Genomic DNA, 20,338 nt, shown 5'->3' with positions numbered 1-20,338 from the left:
TGAGGTATGTACCTACTTATTTACATAGTATTTTTACCTATTATATTAATAATAGGTATGTGACAACCGAAGTACAAGCTAATCATAATTAGAAAAAAACCCAACAAAATGAAAGACAGACTAATTTTGTTCTATGATGAAGTGATGACAGGAATTTACTGGAGATGGTCACACTGTTTCCAGCTGTAAATCTTAAACAAGTGATAGAAAAACTTTTTACCTAGTGCTCAAAAAAGTGTTCTGCTCTCATAAGCACTGGTGGTGGCTGTAGCTGTTCCTGCCTGCAAGCAGACGCAGGAGATGTTTGGCTGCTGGGGTAACCTTTTCCTGTTTCTTTATGAAGGCATGTGTACCCTAAGTCAGGACCCTAGGTTTTCTGTGCAGGTCAAATATCCCTCACATGTACATTTTATTTAATTTAAGGTACTGTAATTTATTTTCTTCAGAACTACTTAGGTTATGCTCATCTCTCTTAGCTCTAGTTAGAGTTTCATGAAATAGAATGAAAAAATCTCATTCTCTGAGCTCTAACTTCTCTGAATATAAATGTCTCATTTCCTTCTCAGATATGCTATTTAGTTTAGGATATGATGTTCAGAATGACTTTTTATTACTTCTTCAGTCTTAAAAATACATACTTGAAGTATGTATCTACAAAGAATTAGTAATAAGAGACTGGAAATCTAACAAATGTAGGGGATTTTTTATTTTAAAAAACAACTTTCTTTTAAGAAGAAATATTTCTAAGCATATCTGACAAGAAAAAATCATAGCCAAAGCAAACTAAATACAATGTTTGGTCTCAGGGACTATGGTCCATCCTTCTGACAGAGAACAGTCCCCAACACTTAGGCAAAACTAATGCTAACTTTTCTCCCTAAAGATGACAAAGAGCAAGATATAAATTATCTCAGAAATGATACTTTGCAAAAATGAAAGTGTTTATCCTCAAACAAGTCACACAAGCAGCCAACAGCAAAACGTTCAATCAAACATTAGCTTAGGGAACATGCTTTCCAATCTGTAGCTAAGGGAAGATACCAAGTAAATGCAACTAAAAAAGAAGGGGAAAAAAAAACCTAGGAAAAAACAGAGGAAGACTGCTTTATACACATGCATGATAAAAAATAAAATAACATCTATTGGACAAAAATTAAACAAACTGAAAAACATGACTTGGTGTCCTAAGTAGATGCCAAGTAATACTCCAATGACAAGAAACACCACCAATTCACTAGCCATTTGAAAAACTACAGGTGATGGACAAACTCTGGGGTTTCACAACTTACGCCAGTCCAAAGATGCAGCACGATAAAAAACAGTGTGAGCAAAAGAAATAAATCCAAGCGCCATACTAACTAAGCATGCAAATAACACTGATCAAAAACCTAAACCTTTTCCAAACGAAAACCCTGTCAGAAGCCCATCAATACTTCATAACTGCAAGCCTAGACCTGCAAGAGAAATAAAATTCTCAATAGGATTTGCACGACTGCAATGTGTGAGCATTCAACGGAGCCAGTAAGAAACTAGTCTTTGGGAGATGGTAGATGGTTACGTGAACAAAGGAAAGCACAAAGGCTGCTTTATATCTGTCTCTGCTAAAATTATTTTGGCCCTTATCTACTAAAATTGATTTTAAACAGCAACTCTGCATTTACTTAACATTTCCATTCTTGTACATGGTAAGTATTACCGAGGAAAGCAGCATCAAAAGCTTTTGAACAGGGGATCTCAAGCAGAAGGGTTGTGTGTACATTGTGCTAGACAGATTTACACCAACTAGTATGGGAGGACAAGTCTGCATCGCTTATCATTAGGACAAAGATCTGCCAAACCTTCGGTCTGCTGGATAAACAACCAGGAGAGCCGCTTCCTAAGGAATCAGTATCTTCCAAAGAGTTAGCCATGCAAGGACTTTCACTATTCTAAAAGCAAAGACTAAATCTCTCTTCCTTCAGCACCTTAAAACTTCCTTTTTTCACATGCAACAGCACTGGATTGTGCTCACATTATCTGTACAGTTTCCTGCCTGGGAAACTGTCCTTCACACCTTCCTTCCTTTCCTCAAGAAAGATGCAGTGAAGGGACAACGAGCAACAGTTACGTTCCTTGTCCCTCACCCCTCTTTTCCACCTCCAAGCATCCACCAAACAGCAGACTAGTTTTGAAAAAAGCTTGTCTGTATACTATTTTAACTTGGCTTTATTCCAGCAAATTAACGTCCACGCTATATGAAGACACCAGTCTTGTTCAACTGCTTCATAATACCTTAAGCCAAGGAAAGATCACAGAATAAAGATGAAGAGTAACATCAAAAAAATGCCTATCAAGAATAAGAGCTGAAGCACAGCTGGACAGCTTTCTATCTCAGCTTGAGAGAAACCTCTGGCTTCCTTACTCTCGTCTACTTTGGGGGTTTGAACTCTCTTGTACCTTGAAATAAAACCAAGATTCATAAGGATTCGAGTTTTAATCTAAAGGGGCTCTTATGACATTAGCCATTGAAAAGTTGAGAGTATTTTTACAACTACTGATTAATTCCATAAACTGGAAGCTGATTAAACACTTAAAGTGAATATTTTGAAAGGAAATGAGAACCCACATAAATATTTTTGTTTATGTATTTCCATACTCACACTATGTCCTCAAAATCTGAATTCCTAACGATGGTTGCTGATGTATATAAATGTAGTATCTCAATATTTGGTATTTTAATACTACATATTGTTTAGCCTGTTAATGTATGATATTGAATCACAAGCTTAATCTGAATACTTATCAAGTTGTTAACGTTCTAAAATGAAACACATTCTGATATCACTGTGACCAGCTGAACAGAAAAAAAGCAAGTGCAATGTTTGCTACCTTTTGGGCATCAGTCATGGATGGAGAACTACAGAAGTGGACAACAGCAGGTTTTTTTCTTTATTAATTTTGGCAATACAGATATTCTGATAAAAAGGAAAGAAACATTAGAGCAAGAAGAGGAATTCATACCTGGCATGTTCCTGAACTCCAACAATCTCTACTTCGCTATCAGAAGAGGTGATATTAATTTCTTCATTGATCTGGGCATTACCAGAAGAGGTTTTGTCACTTACAAGGAAGCGTGGATCTAAATGACCTGTAGATTGGGAAAATGCAAATACAGCCAATGTTTAATAGCTTACACAACTCAGAAATCATCTGGAAAGGGGATTTCCCAAGCTAAGAAAAAAAGACTGAAACACCAAGATTGGAAAATCTTATTAGATCAAGTTATCCAACTGCCAGTTCCTCACCTGGAACGGTATGATCACTGGATTTATCCAGTCTCAACAGCTCTAGTAATGGTGTTATCACACAAACGGAAACCACACCCAACTATTGCATCAAGATCACTTAATGTAATTAGGCTTTCCAGCTGTTATTTTACAACAATGCCAAGAGTTAGACTGTGCCTAAACCTCTTAGAAATAAAGAAACAAGACTATCTATTGTCAATAATTCAAACTCGATACTGCGGCAAACAAAGCCTATAGGCTGGACGGAAACATCAAACACCCCCCAAGTAAAACAAATTTATTTTATTTTTTTAAAAAAAGACAGGGGAAGCTGGACAATGAAAAAAACCCAAACCCATCAGCTTCTGGTTGCACATTTGCTCTAACATTATTACAAATACTTGAAAAAAAAATAATCTGTTTTTCATAAGGTCCATATACAGCAGTGTTGTTTTTTTATTATAGTTCCCTAATGCTACCCAGTTCATCAGTCTGTCAAACAACAAATCCTCTCTAAATATGACGAGTGTGGCAGGTTTTGTCTGTTTTGCCAACACTGCTAAGGAGGTTCTTCACCACAATTAGTGAAGCTGTGTTGTGACAGATTAAATAATACTTGCATGAAAAACACAGAACAGCCAAAATGCTTATTTGTTTTACAGAAAATATTTTTTTTCCTTAAAGGATAAAAAAAAAAAGATTACTTCTGCTGTCTGTCTTTAGCAGTAACCTGGGGGATGCTGAGCAGTCCTGAAGCAGATGACACACTACCTACTTCTTGGAAACCACTCACTCAGCTGTATTACACAGGGGAAGAATCATTTGTCAAGCAGAAAATTTGAGATTAGATAAATATTATTAGATTTATCTAGTTTGACTGGACACCTCCTCAATGATGAGAGGAGGAGGATGCAATAATGAATTTCAAAGGTGTGCGAACATGCAGAACTGATTATACCCCCCGGTAGATCAAGAGCACACAGAGAGAAGAAATTAAAGTTGAAACCAGTGCCAGGGAAACCTTCAAATGACTGCTTAAAGTACTTGGAAAAGATGCAAAGAGGAGCAGAGACCATACTGTATGTTCAGTTTTTCGAAAGCAAAGACCCTTGGTGCAACATCTGATCAGGGTTAGCAAGGGAAGGGAACCTGTGTACCCAAAGGAGGAGTTTCCACCTCACCAAAAAGATTTTATCAGCTGAACTTAAAACGAAGTAATAGCCCAGCCAGACTTTTCCTAACACTACAGTTCAGCTGAACATTTATTGGCAAATATCACTGACTGCCAGAAAGTCCCAAAATGGGTCACGGACATTTCTTTAATAGAAGTGGCTGAGCGCACTGTGAAACATGAAATGGAAGCGCTCAGAAGCTTTGGATTCACGCGCTGGCGATGCAACCCAGGAGCTTTATGTGATCACCACCCCAGTGACTGGGATCGCCCTGCTCCCAAACATCACTGCTGCTACAGCACAGGCAGCAGCGGAGTAACACAGCCCTTCGTCCTTGATTCACACACCTGGGTATGGATATCAGCCTGCCTTAATAAGGTAAGTGTTGGGACTCAAAGATGATGTACCACCACTCTGCATTCTTTGCTAGACAGGGTAAAGTATGGCAGAGGGGAAAAGCAGATCACGTCCTAACTAGCCCCCAAATCAATCCCCAGAGGTATAAATGAGAGCCCCAAAAGAGTTTTCGTATATTACCATAGCTTTAAGTTTAGACATCAAAAAGGTACTTTTAATTTAAACAAAAAACGTAAACAAAATAATTGATTTAAACAAAAAGGTAGAGAAACCGTGATTAGTAGAGTAAATATTGCAACAGCAGCTGAGTTATAAATCAGGATTATAGCATATAGACAGATTTACAGCCTCTGGCCATACAAATTTCATGCCTAGTAACATGCCTATGCTGTTAATTTCTTTGCACTAACAGCAGAATGACGCCCAAAGGAGATGTTTTGTTTGCCCTCCAACATCAGGGCTTGCAAAACAGCCCAAAATACTTGCCTGTGCACAAAGATGTGATAGTGTGTCCTAATAAGATTTTTCACTTAGATAAAGCTTATGTTGTTATTTTCCCATGGGAACACATCATTTAAGGTCTGTTAAACTAGATACTGGCTGAAGATTAAATTTGGGAACAAGATGTAAGATTTGAAAAATCTGCTTTCCAAATGTACAACCTCAGACATGGTAAGAAAAGGCCAGTACTGACAAATGTGCAGAGATGTATGGAGGCTACAGGGCTCTGGGGCAAGGTGTATGCAGGAAGAAAAAACAAGATTCATCCTTTCAGACGTTGACGTGGCCATAGCAGCAGGAGCAAATTTGTCTGGATGCATTCCCATAGGGTCAGGGATGAATAAGTTTCTTGAAGTTTTCTAGTTTTCTTTTACTTGGCAACCTCTTCCTTGAGAGTCCCCTTGGATATAGGTAGAGGAAGGAAGACCAATTTCTACCTGCATCACAGCGTTGTACTCGTAAGTGGAAAGTGGAAGAAAGCTTGGTAAGAAACGTTATTTTTTACTTCCTTACACTCCTTTGAAGTACCAATCCATTAGTGCTATATAATAAAGTTAATTTCAGCTTTTCTAATAGTTTAATAAATCACTTAATAAAGAAGTGAGCTTGTTAGGGGTCTAACAGCTATCAGTCAGCTGTGGTCCTGCAAATAATACCAGCAAGCTTGGAAAACACCGGCTAGCTTCAAAAAGGCTGGAACAACATCCAGCCACTGAAAATAATGCAATAAAGTTTTTCATATTCAAACAATGGACTTATCCACCATACAGTAATGGAACATATTTTTTTTTCAAAATCTGCCACACACTGGTATTTCTTTAAAGCCTTATAGACACTGAAAAGTAGCTCAGAACTACCAGGAGACTTCCAATGTAGATGCCCTCTGGCAGCCTTATGTTTGGAAAACAGCATGAAACAAAAAACTGCTGTGCTCCACCACCACAGGCAGGATTCTGTGTCTTAAGAAGCTAAAAATCTCAGCAGTGTATTAAAAAAATGAGTGCAAAGGAAGGCAGTATGTTGATATACAAGCCTATGGGATGAAGTCTGTAGGAAATATCCCGTTAGCTCTCTGCAGCCAAAACACAGTAGCATTTCATGTTGTTAACTCGTTAATGAAGAGCTGCAAGCACTTAGCGAAGCTGAACAATTTTTATGAGCTACATGAACTTCTCTGAATTCTTCCACAGTATTCTTGCTCTTGCTTTCTTAAAGGAAATTTATTTGCTGACTCTCGATGCTAAGCCCACTTACCAGCACCTTTTCACTGTTCCTCTTTAACCGATGCTGGTCTGTCCAATTTTCTAAGGTATGTTAGAAATGCCCATGGAATATGGGAATAATCAGTGCTTGGATTTTAAAAAAATAAAGAGACAAACAGAAGAGCCATACACAGACAATTACAATATTTAAAATGAGATTATGATTGCTGTACTAGCTGGTGGCATGGGTTGTCATAATCAACCATTCAGTAACAAGCTTAGCTCACTTTTATTTGGAAAAAAAACCAAAAAACCAAAAAACAAACACCAAAACCCCAGACCTAAGTGCCAAGAAATAATTAGAGGGAAAAGAAGGAGCAAAAATAATTAATACAATTAGTGTCAAAAATACATTGCAGGAATCTTTGTCAATTTTTATCAGTTGTAGTTTGGAATAAATGTCAGACCTTTTTCAATAAGCACCTGTACTGTTTTATTGCAAAATCCACACAAGGAGTTATGAAAGCTTATAAACTACAAAAATACTGAAAGCAAGAAAGGGAGAGACACCAAGTGAGATGCTGGAACCAACCTGTATCAGCACTCAGTTCATCTAGCAGTCCTCTGGTTCTCCATGTAGATCCCGAGTCTTGATTTCCCAAAGAATTATTGTGCTCTTGAACTACCGCGGCCGCCAACAGGTTGTCCACATTTACCACTTCTGGGTCTGAATTTGTATCTGATATATCATAATGAGCTACAACCGGAGGTCCATCTGCAGGAGTAAAAAGCAACATGTATTAGAGGTCCTAACACTGTGAAAGACACCTTTAAAAGTGCAAATGATTTGTTTAAGGATTAATGCAAACTCCTACATGAAACTCATATAAACGATATGAATTATTAAACTTCAGTTAATGAACACAGTCTGAGATTACAGAGACATTTTAACCTTTGCATACACAGAAAACACAAACGTAAGAAAAACATGTTTATCAATGTATCAGTTATTTGTATACTATCTTTTATATTAACACATAAAAATCTCCATATCTCACAACATTACATTTACATTCTTAAAAGGATAAAACCTTCAGTTTAAAATAAAAAATATTAAGTTACAGAACATTAAATTTGGCAAGAGAAGATATTTATCTAGAGAATTTTACAAAACTCAAGTGACAGGTTACATTACTTTAGGGTTGATTGAATAAAACTAACTTTTTGATATAACTGATCCTGTGACAGTAAATTTAACATTAGGCAACTTTCCTCTCATAACATTTACCTGTCAAGGACAGGGGAATTTTTCAAAATGGCAATGTTTTTTGGTGGTGTTTTTTTTTTCAGATCAAGAATAACAAGAAACAAAATTATTATGTGCTGTGATAAATATGCATTTAATTCAATATGATTGCCATATGCATTTTTGGCCACCAAAGTGAAGGGGGAAAGAAGGAGAAATAATTGCTTACATGATTCTGAAATCTGTTCTTGAGGAAGGACAAAAACCCTTTTATTTTGTTAGGGGTATGATACACAGAGGGTGTAACTGGTATGGGATAATAGAAAATAAACAAAAATTAATAATGTATTTAGGACAACAGAACCTTCAGAGCTACAAACTGACTAAAGAAATCTTTAAAAGTCAAAGAATAAAGTGAAAAGGCTTTTCAGGAAAGACTGAGTTCTTTTAGGAGTGTTCAGTGGCTGTTGAAGACAGAACATGATGAACTGAAAGTTTCAAATTTAGTCCTCTGAAAAGCTGTCTACTGAGGGTTTTAGGGTGGGAGGTTTTTTTTCTGTGTTTTGGCATTTTTTTGGTTTTGGGGTTTTTTTGTAACTTGGTCCCTGAAACATAATTCAGCCCACTATTCTAAGAAACGCCTATTTTGTGATGAGCAACATAGTGCATTACAGAGTGACCATATTGCTTAAGTTGTACTAAAGATCAGTTTTGCAACAAGGTATGAAGAAATTCACAAAATATTTCCAATCAGATCTGCCTCCAAAACAACTTTCATAAAACAATGTTATATTACAAACTTAAAACAGACAAAATAAATGAGTAGTTAAATGCCAATGTATTAAAGACCAAACTGTTCGCAACATGGAACGCTGATGATTATTACTGCAGAAGTCGTCCTGATAATTAACTGAAAGGCAATCTTTGTCTTTTTAAAAGGCAATTACAAAATAATGGAATACCAAGTTCAAAATTAAGCTGGCTGATCTTCAGTTAATTATTTCTGAAAGCTGATGATTAAATTACATGCAGAATTTACAACTGGACTGAATCATGAGAGGCATGTTTTCTTTCAGTCTTATCATCAGAGTTCAGCATGAACATATATAATGTGATCTATAAAAATAAACAGTCAAGTGCAGAAGATACGAGGGTCAAGTACAATATTGACTATTTGACCATTTTTTCAATAAGTTATCTAAAATTTCAGGAGCTATGTACTGTTCCTTCAGGTCTTTGTTTCTCTCACTTCTTACTAAGATTTCCAAAAACATAAGTAAAATTTGATTTTAGATAGACACGTCTACACAAGTAAAATTATATTTGGACAAAAGGCACCAATAGTCTCAAGTCAAAATTGTACCACTCCTACATGTATAATCATGCAAAAATGTATAATAAATGTATATACATGCAGAGTGATATTCTCATCACCTACCCATAGAAATAACTTGTGTGAAAGTCTTCATCAGTAGGAAATACAAGCATAAACTTGTTATCTGTAGCTCCACTCTTGTATCTTCCACACTTCCAAACAGCACACCTTATAACTTAGCTTAAATTTAGTATACATCAAACAGACAAAAATATTTTCCATATAATTTACATACTGTAATTATATTTGTCAGTGTAATAACGACCAATTTAACAATCTAGAAAAAAACAAGCTGCCTATTTACAAAGCAATCACAGCAGAGATCTATTTTTGCTTTTCTCAGCCTTGTCTTTCAGGATCAGATTTGGAAATGAAAAACCCCTGACACTAGGGTTATCCATACCTATCACCAGTAAACCACCACCAAGGCCAAAATAATGGAATCCCTGGATGCCCAGCATGTATAAGAGAAGAAATAAGCCTATGTGTGTTTAAAAAAAAAAAAAAAAAAAAAAGGAAGTTGTAGATAACTACAACTAGATGAAAGTTGCAACAAAGGCATATTAAAAAAAATCCTCTAAAAATCCTTCATTCCCAAAAATCCATTCCTTTTCAGTGCCACTCGGTTGGGACAGGAGGAGTTAAACTTGGAAATAAATAATACTTCCCTAGCCAACTACATGATCATCTGATGATGTGATGCAAAGTGAATCTGTGGCACCAAGAAATAACGACAATTGGCTTCAGCTGGGAAATAAGTGAAAAAAATGCTTTCAGGTTGAAGAATTAAAAGGATTAAGTACAACCACAGTTGTACTTTATCATCTTTTCTTTACAATAGAGCCACTCCTTGTAATTACCGACTGTAACAGGATTTCAACAGACAGAAAAGCAGACCAAGACCAAACCATGCCAGAATCAAAATTTAATGTAGCACAATTAGGAGGTTCCCTAGCCAGTGATTTAAACAATCTATTTAAGAAAAATCGAGTCTTTTCAGAAGCCAAGGTAGCTGGAAGACTTAATTTCCCTGGTGATAAGCTTTAATTCATTTCTAAAGCAATAAATGCTTGAAAAAAACAAGGCTGAGAGTTAATAAGTACCACAACAAAATACAGTTGTTGACATTTAATGTTAACAGGGGGAAGGAAAGCCTGCCTTCCTCCCCCCCCCACCCCCCCCAAGAATTCAGAGGCAGAGGTCATCATGGGGACAGCCTTTCCAAGTGTCCAGTTTTCCCTTAATATACACAGACTATCAAAACTAATTCTGCTCAGGACAACTGAATCAGAAGCCGTATGCATAAAAATCCATGCACAAATAACAACTTCGATTTTAAGCTTGCAATGTAGAAAATTCAGGAATTACTTATCTGCTAGCCACCCTCATGCTTTTCATAGTGCCACATCTCAACATTCAGCAGTCCAAACTGCGCAATAATATCCACCCTCCTATTATCCCTTAACTCATTATAATGGCAGCACAAGCAAGAAGAGGGAATCAACCGTAAAATTTCAGCAGCAATCCTATAAGCAGCACTGTACCTTCGTGCTGAAACAGCTGTGTATCAATGCACAGCAGTACTTTTATCATAGGAAACAAAAGATATTAGCTAGCAGAACCTGAATGGTGCTGTAAACAGAAGAGCTGAGACAACCACCTTACACAAGGCACCTGACATTTACACCGCTACGGTTCAGCAAAGTTAAATCCAGCCTTAGGGATGGGATTTAAACCGCTATGTTTTCCCTACAAGTAGTGGAAAAAGACTGAAATCTCCAGAGGATTACCCTGATTGAAATAATTTCAAAATTAAAAGCCTAATTTTGGTGGTATGAATTGCCCTCTGGAGTCATCAGTGTCTTTGCAATGAAGAGTCATGGAGCCTTATTTTCCATGGAGCCTTATTTAGGTGTGAGGATCACCCTAAGCTTTAAAACACACACAACAGGTACGATAATAATAGCAATAATAATTGCAATGCTCTATTCTAACAAAAAGCTTTCCATTAGTAGATCCCAAAGAGCTCCGAGGTGGTTATTAACCTCCTTTTGCCTATGGGGGAAACTGAGGCAAGCAGAGATTTGCAGCTTGCTCAATGCTAACAAAGCAGAGGAGCTCAGCTTTGCTGAAAACAACACTCCCCTCAAATTAATGAGCTATTTTTAACTGGTAAATTATTGAGGAGTTTAAAAATAGCGTAGGAATGTTTTCATGAAACGTGCAAAAGCTATAAAAACAACACACAGAGGCACCCAGGTACTCGCAAGCCCAAGGAGACTCGGCTTCTTCCAGCCTCACCTCTGCACCTTCACTGTGAATACTGGCACTGATTTATCTCAATCTCAGTACTCTGTGCTTTTATATATACAGCAAAAGAGAATACTGAGACATTTTAAAATAATAAAAGATCAAAGAATGCCCCTATTTACACTTAACTTTAAGAGATAACTCCATTTACTTCAAGATTAAGCAAAAAATAGAATGGACTTTAATGCCTACATAAACTTTAAGATCAGATGATCACTACGGTAAGTAATCAAATAATCAAATTTTCTGTGCCAAGAACCAGAGGATTCATCTTAAGTGACTTGCCAAAACAGTTTTACAGTAGACACATCAGTAAATTTGATCCACACAGAAAGGCTTCATATACAAGACTACAGGCAGAAGTGCCAGCTTTTTTGTTTTAGAAAACAATACAAACCTGGTATTACTTAAAACATGATCCAGAGCTGCGGTTTCATAAAGTATGTGCAGCTCAAACAGCATAAACTAGCTGAACCCTAAAACAATTCCCAAAACGGGATGAGGGGCAGGAGATCTGTGCTTTTTTCATGCTCTTCAGCAACATAGAACACTTCATTACTGGTTATAGTTATTTATTTATTTCAGGTTACAGTAGTTACATTTCAAAGTTTACAGGGTTAGGCAAAGAATACATTGTACATACAATAAAAAACAATAGTAGTGTAACAACATTCTCTCAAAAATCATAAAGTGAACCAAGAGTTATCGATGAATCCACTTTTCTCACATTTTCCTTCATTTCACACAGTAAAGCTTTTGTGGTTGGCATTTTTTATCATCATAATAAAATAATAAAATCAAAACATGACCAAATGAGTATCTGTTCTCAGACTGGATCATTTTTAATATAACACATCAAAAGAAATCTCAAAAATTCAAGTCTTGCTGATCAACATACATTCTTTCAGGCTTTTTGATGACTAGATGGAAAATATCTTGGATTCGTTTTACCAAATTTTATATATAAAGACATAACTAAAGACTTCATTGCGCATTAAACAAAGGCACATGGAACGTGGCTGTGTATTGAAAATATCTGGAAGTGGTGTGCACCTTATATCTCATGATAGGATTTATTTTCACCGATGCCACCTAATGATTCATTAATTATGGAAGCAGATATATTAGCCAGATCTCTTCCCTTGTTTTACTTGCAAAAGTGTATCGCAGGAGGGTTCTGGAAACCATCACACCCTACTCTTACACAGCTATGACAGTTAAAAAAAAATTCCCCTCTGTAAATACAACTCAGGACAAGGCAGGCAAACCCACACCCCACAGGCACTCCTCCAGAAAACATCACGTTTTTGCAAGTACAAACTGCATCTTCCTGAGGAAGGACCGGTACAGCCTAGATGCAAAACTGCTGATGATCCAGGCTAAACCCCCTGCTTGATCAGTCTGCAAGATTTAACAGAGCACTCAAAATCTTACTTCTAACTTAATAAGCCTATTTTCCATGTGCCTTCATTTTGCTGATCTAACACTATGAGACTAATAAAATTTGTGAGAAAGACCGATTTCTAGCTTCATGTTTTGCAAGGTACTGTCCATCTCTATCAGTCAGCCTGAATATTTTAACTTTTACAATACAAATTACACAACGCATTTATTCTAATGCTTCCAAATGTAACTGCAGCGGTCACAGTGCAGAGCCCGATTATTTTAAAAAAATACTATTCAACTGGCCTGATATACACACCCTTAAAAGGCAAAGGCTCCCCTTAAAGTCAGCTGAAGGATTCTCTGACCAAAAACTGCAGAGTAAGTTCAATTTCTTAAGAGGTGAACTGCTAGCCTCGTTGAAATCAACAGAAATTTTGTACTGGTTTCAATGAGGCTAGAATTTAATTTTTTAATGCCCTTGAAATATTACTTTAAAAAATATATATTTACAGTATGTGGATACAGGAAGAGACAAAATACATTAACAAGAGAAATCACTGATAATAAATACGTTTCAATTTGTAAAATAACTGCCAAATATCATCCCGTTTCATGGAAGTTAAGATTGGTCCTCCAGTCTTAACATTAGCAGCTCAGATTAAAAAAACCTCTAACAGTCCTGCAAAAACACCAAAGGACACTGTGAACTTAAAAAAATAGAGATGTATATTTCTGCCTGAATTATTTTATCTTAATACTGTTAAAAATAACACTGAAAAGCAGTATACCTGAAAGATTTAAGGTTTCCTTTTTTTTTTCTCTCCTCTGCTCAGTTATTTTTTGCAATAAAAACACTGAATAAAGTTTCACTGCCTTCATTTGAATGTTTTACACTGTATATTAACTTCTTTTTTTCCCTAAATAAAACCTGAATGTTTTATTGGAAGCATGTGAAGCAAAACCCCGAACCCTCAGACAAAACAACGTGGGAAGGGTAGAATTTCCTACCGCCTTTCCTTCCCAAGCCCCACTTGAGGGAGGGAAGCAGCACAAACGCCTGGAGAAAAACCTGCAGCCAAGCCTGATCCTGCAAAAAACCACTCCACACTAAAAAGCCCCTGGATTTCCAAGGACTCCTACATAAGGTCCAATTCTAGGACTAGCGCCTTTCATTTTTCATTTACTGAATTGTCAGTTTGACATTTCGTGACATTTAAATTAAGTCTTCATATAAAGGCTTCTTTCTTTTGCACTTGCACAAAAGATGCTAACAAAGTAGCTGTGTTTCACCTGCTACTAAATCCCAAGTCTGCGGTCATATGGGTGTTCAATTACACCCGTGCAAACAGCTGCCACACTGAAAACATCTAATTCAGTATTAAAAATGGCAAAATAGAAACTTGAATAAGCCAGTTGGGTTTAAACCGGCACAGACTTCCCTGGAATTACACCAGCCTACACCAGCTGATCTGACTTGATGCATTTACTGTTTCAAACCACAAGGTAAGTAAAATTCTTTAAAGAAACTAGAATGTTTCTTTACTCCACTCTGAAGTATAAAACCTAGGGCAATTAGAGAAACTCTAAATTATCATCTGTGATTCTCCACATCTGTGCAAAACTATTGATGTCTCCTCTACTTGTTAAATTTGGTGGTATTAATTGGTTGACATGTGAGCATAAACCTACATTCAAAAGGTAACTCTGGGTTGGAAAGCAGAAGATGATCTTAATATAGTCTTAAATAAGGCCAGACTGAAATACAGAATGAGATTAAAATTTATGTTAAAATTTCAGCTGAAGAAGTTTTAACTCCCTGAAAGTTTCTAGTCAAAGCCCTTTGAAAATAAGAGCTGTAATGGAAATCATGACAAACTTAACTGCAGCCATGTAATATAGCAAAAATACTTCCAGGATGGGGGGGAAAAAAAAAATCTAAAATTATGTCTTAGGAATCTCCTTTCTCAAAGAGATGCCAAAGTCTGTCACACACACATTTAAAATACAGATTTATCACCAGTATTGGTATCTGAAGGTCAGTTTCTTCGGTGCTCTGCATCTTTCAAATTCACAATACAAAGCAAGAAGAAAGATCCTCCTGTTTAATTGCACAGCCTGCCAAATCCTACTATACCTGAACAACAGAAAGGTGGGGTTGCTCTCTCAGCTCCTAGAAGGAGAAACCTACTTTTTCCCATGGAAAACAAGCTAATGGACCAGATATTCAACTGTGTACATCAACACACACTTTTCATTTCAAAGGAGCTGATTTCTGACAGCTGAAGATCTGTCTCCAGGTTTGAGACAAGTGAAAAGTGCCAAACAAAATTACTATTTACCATTTACAACCCTTGCTCTTGCACAGGGATTCTTAACACTAGGTAGCTTTTGTGGGGAAATTAAGTTAAAATTATATCTAACAGGAACTACTTCCTCAATCTTCTGGGTGCCTTGAAGTAATTTTACCCTAGAAGTGCAGATTTACAGTCTGTATGCTTGCCTGCTGTAATCCTCTGCTTGTTCTTTCACATTCGAAGCTACGTGCATTGACAACCACAACATAAATAGATAAAAAAGTTTGACAGTTTTTCATTTTTGCCTATAGTAACCAACTCCAATTTTTCATCTATTAATACACTGAATTATTTCAATTTAAAAAAAAAAAAATTTTAAAGATGTTACCTAACCCAAACATCGAAAGTTGGCAGAAATTTCACTGACTATATCCCTAATAAAGTTATCATCCATTTATGAGATCAGTACGTAAAGGTGTTTCAGTCAGAGATAAATAACTTCAACTTATCTCCTTTCACAATTTTTTGAAACACCTATTTACTCCATATACACTATTTTATAAAAAAAGATTAAGGGCATGCTTACAGACATACTGAGTTAAGTGACTCTTACACATTAAAAGAAACCAGTCACTACAAAAAGCTGCTTCTGCATGCATGGGAAGACTTGTAAAGTTGTCATGCTTTAAAATATGCTGCTCTTATTGTCATAAAGGTGTGTATATATACCTATAGCAAATCTATGAACACCAGAAGGATCTGATTTTTTTTTTATATCAGCAAATAATCTTCCCTGAAGGATCTTAAATTTTAAACAGATGAGGACAAGTTTATTAAATTACAATCAAACATAAAATAACTCATTTAACTTTTACTTATAGTTAAAAAATCCACACAATGTCAGACGAAGGAGTTTTCTGACAAGTTCATATCAAAATCTTTGTATCAAAATTATGCATGAAAGTGATCTGTAAAGAATTTATTCCGCTAGTTAAAAATTACCTCCTGCATAGGCTTTCAAGCAGTTACTCTGAAAATAACATAGCTTATTATCTTTAACCTTATTTCTTTTTTGATGAAGGCATCACCTACTTAAAAAAAAAAAAGTAAGTCTGGGCCAAGAATAATGTTAAAACACCAGTGGTAGTATCATACTGATAACAAAAAGCATTTCTTGAGTTCCTGTTACAGATTTGATCCAAACCCCCCATATAAATTGACGGAAAAACTCGTGTGGACTTCAGGGAAGGGAAAAAAAAAAGAATCAGATCTACAGAAGATACAGACACAGGAAGAAAAGGAATTGCACTAAAATAATTAGGAAAAAAAAAGTGACTATGGTTTAAAAAGGAAAATAACAGAGCTAATGGAGACCTATAGTCTTCTCTTTACTTAAACTGTGTCTATGCAGACTTTCTATTTCCATAAGAATTTTGATTTAATTTGCATTAGAAACATTTAGCAAGTTCTAATTGATGATAAATATACATTTTTGGTAGCTAGAGAGAAGTTACTTCATATGAAGAAAGGCCTTAAGGGAGAGGTGACCAAAAAATCCCTGTGTGTAGTGATAATAGTAAGAATTAAATAGAGATTCCTAATACATAGTTTAAATTAATCCTACTTAAACATCACAGTTTCAAGCCTGGCTATTCAGGATAACTATCAGTATAAAAAAATCCACACAATAGCAAGTTATTGTATTATTTAAATGAAACTAATGCTCTGGCATTCCCCATCACAAGTAAAAAAAAAAAATCATTTCAGTGGCATTCAGACATGGTTCAGAAGCAGCTCTTGCTGTCTCACCCAGACCAGCACCTTATACCTTCAGCTCACCACAGCGTTCATTAATGTGTCAAACCTTCCTTTAAATTCCTGTGCCAAGGCTCAATCCATCCATCCACCGACGGCTGCTTATCTTGGGACTGAAAGGACTGTTTTCATTCCAGCATGAAGGATGCAGTTTGATCGCATATACAGAAGGAAGCAGCAGTGCTTTGCATGCACAGGTCATGCATGCACACGTGGTTGGGTGTGATTCATCTCGCCTAACTTTAGCCGAAAGTTATCTATTCTCAACTGTTTATAAGAGACGTTTGGACAACTAAGGGAAGAGAAAGACACTGCCAGAAGGTATCCTCTGTAGGTGCTCAGCTCTTCCCATTGTCTCAGGATACCCATAGAACAGCAAACTAGACACCTAAAATTAGAGGAGATGACTTCCACCCAAACTGAACACACGTATATATGCATACATGTGAGTATTTGTGCATGCAATGTAAGACAGCTGCTTCCATAAATACGCCATGTGCAACACAGCAGTGACGTTAATAAAAACTCTGGACAGAAAATGAACTATGAAATTGGAGACAAAAAAAAAGCAGTTGTGCACATTTGTTATATATAGCTAAATCTTTAGGGTAACCTTATTTATTACTTCCACCTAAAAAGGAAGAAGAAAATAACCTAACATGTGACATGTTCAAGCTGCAAAACTTGGAAGTAAACAGATAGTTAAGAAATGCAATGGGTCTATATCTAGTCTGGTTCTCTAGGGTACTTTACATCTTTAAATATAAAACTTATTTCCTTATATAAATGTTTTAACATGCAAAAAGAGCATTTGGATGAATACTCTGAATGCTCCTATTGTAACAAACATAGCTCTACTGATTTTCGGGTGTGTAAACAAGGATTCTAAGTTACATTTTCCCAAGTTTGGTGATGAAAGCTTAGGGTGGTTCCCCCTCACACCTTTAAAGATGTTTGTATGTGTGTTGGTACATGCACACGGGTATACTGTGGGGGGTTTTTTTTAAACTACATATATATTCTCTATAAATTTTTTAAAAATGATACCATGGTAATAAAACCCAAAAGAGAAAACCAAAACAAACTTATACAAAGAGAAAAGCAAACCTTTTTAGCATAATCCAAAGTAACATCAAGATTGCAAAGATCAGAAATTTTTTTTAAGTTTATGACTGATTCAGATCAGGCTCTGCAATATTCCCATTCTCTGGAAAGATAGGTGGAAAATTGTTATTAAAAGTCGCTGGAAACTCTAGCGTAGCATCAATATTTTGATAGCCCACGTAAGAATTAAACGACTGCTGTGGAAGTACTTGGCTATCAGGCATCTGTATGAAAGCCCCTGACTGTGTGGTAGGGGGAATTCTTTGGCCAACTAGTTGAATTTTAGGTTCCCTGGGCTCCAGTTGTTGCTTGCTTTCTTCATCCGTGTCAAGACGGGTTAGCTTTTCTATCCACATGCGAAATTTCTCCTCTGTTTGCCTCTGCATCTCGGCAAAGCAGTTCATGGCCTCTTCCAGGACATTGCCTATGCAGTTCCTATCCCACACGGTGCCCCTGTCAAGCAATCCTGGAATTTCCCTGGTCGCTCCTCCAGATCCCCCAGCACGACTGAAGCCAGCTTTAAAGACATTGAGGCCATTTGATAAGACATCATTAAGTAAGAACATAATATTGTTTATTAAGGCATGTTAACTCAGGAAAACAAACTTTTCTAATTGTGTCTCTTGGATATTTCAACAGGTGAGGAATTAGCAAATATTAACCAACAGTATTACCATCCCAAAAAAAAGAAAAAACCCAAAAACCAAACAAACAAAATTTTACACTCACTGAGATTATAGTAGAAATTTTGACTTCAAAATTAATTTTATTCTAGAATTCTCAGACAATTCGGTCACAAAGGTGTTTTGTTTTTAAATAAATAAATCAAATTAGTCCAATTCCCTTGCAATTTCTGTTTTGAATTCAACTGAAGGTGTCAAAACCATCATACAATAACACGTTTAGTTCTGTTAAGCTGCGATCCAAAATACTATTGTTTAACTGATAAGTCTGAATAATTATGCATCTTTTACTTACATACTTGAACCCTTTTATAACAAACTGTTAAACACAGACAAGATTGTACACAAGATAACAGAGACAAAGGCTGATATAGCAATTGGAGCATCTAAAGTAGCCAAGCCCAACGCTCCTGGTCTTATTTTGGAAAATAGACTAAACACAAATGAAGAGAATCTACAACACAAACACAGAAACACAAAAAGATATGTGAATGCTTTGCTAATACACAAGGTGAAAGCACCCTCTGTTAGGTCTGATGGACACAGCTACATCATGGGTAATTCACGTGACACGTAGGAGCGAGGAACCTCATGCCAGCTACCATCACACCAGCTGTGCAGCATTTCTAGTGTTAATTCCAGCCAATACAGGAAACAGCTAGGGCACAGTTGGAAGGAAATTGTTCCCTTTCCTTCTATCCATCAAAAAGATGGTTAAAATGACTGGCTTTGGGATTATCAGGAAGAACTTCTGTAGCGAGAAGAGAAGCCCATCCTCATTATCTTACTCTACATATCAGTAAGAAAAAGCTGTGATATCTGTATTTTTAAGTTCACTCAGGAATCCTCTAGGAAACAATAAAACCCCAAGAAAATGGGCTCTGTACCTGGTTGAGGAATAACAAACAATGTGTGCATGCTTTCCAAACACATAAATGTTACCTAAAGTAATTCCCAAACAAGACAAGCATCACATTAAACTACACAAAGCAGCTACAGAACCTGGCAATTTAATAGGTAAACACGAAACTTGTGGGATCTTCTAGCTTAAGAATAATATAAAATATCCTAAGAATGAGATAAATCATTGCACAATCTAAGAAAATATTTAGTAATAAAAACATAAGGCACTAAATCTTTATTAGGATTTCACTGTGTACATTAAATTACAGTATTACTTAATACATTCTTTTTAGGAGCTATTTAAATGAGGTATATGTAAGTCCTTCAGTAACAGCTAAACAGAGCCTAGGATTATTGTCTTATTTCTGAGCATTAGCAATGCTACCCACTGGGGGCCAAAACCCTTCTATTAAAAACCAGCTTTTTAAGTCTTCTCCCCCATCTGTTTACCTACCAGACAAGCTAGAAATTCAGCATTCAGGTCCTCTGCTCAAAAATAAATTACTTCATAGCAACTAATTTACATCCCTCCAACAACATTTTAACTAAAAGCAACTAAGTAAAATGGTACCTCTTCCCTAAAACAAGGTTCCTTTTGTATATTCAATGTCTTTTTCCTGCCTGGAAGAAGTATTTATTCTGTTCATATACTCCTAGTGTTCAACATCCCGTATGATTCTGTTTATTTGTCTTTAGTTAGTGATCTTATTCTAAGATCAAGTAA

General features: G+C 36.3%; 1 protein-coding gene across 4 annotated transcripts in view; it reads right to left on the bottom strand.

Annotated features, from left to right (window-relative positions):
* ARK2N (arkadia (RNF111) N-terminal like PKA signaling regulator 2N) overlaps nt 1–20,338 on the bottom strand; it is a 49,958-nt gene that overhangs the window by 3,737 nt on the left and 25,883 nt on the right. For 3 of the 4 annotated variants that reach the window (XM_075739750.1, XM_075739751.1, XM_075739749.1), the window contains 2 exons: nt 7,091–7,273; nt 3,001–3,127 (listed from right to left, as the gene is read on the bottom strand). In XM_075739750.1, the coding sequence (XP_075595865.1) occupies nt 3,001–3,127; nt 7,091–7,273 (310 nt within the window). Of the gene's footprint in view, nt 1–3,000; nt 3,128–7,090; nt 7,274–11,984; nt 18,546–20,338 lie in introns of those variants that run through there. The other variant, XM_075739752.1, reaches the window with a different exon arrangement.

Source organism: Balearica regulorum, chromosome Z (assembly GCF_011004875.1).
Source record: "Balearica regulorum gibbericeps isolate bBalReg1 chromosome Z, bBalReg1.pri, whole genome shotgun sequence".
Lineage (NCBI taxonomy): Eukaryota > Metazoa > Chordata > Aves > Gruiformes > Gruidae > Balearica > Balearica regulorum.
This window is presented reverse-complemented; position numbering and strand designations above follow the sequence as displayed.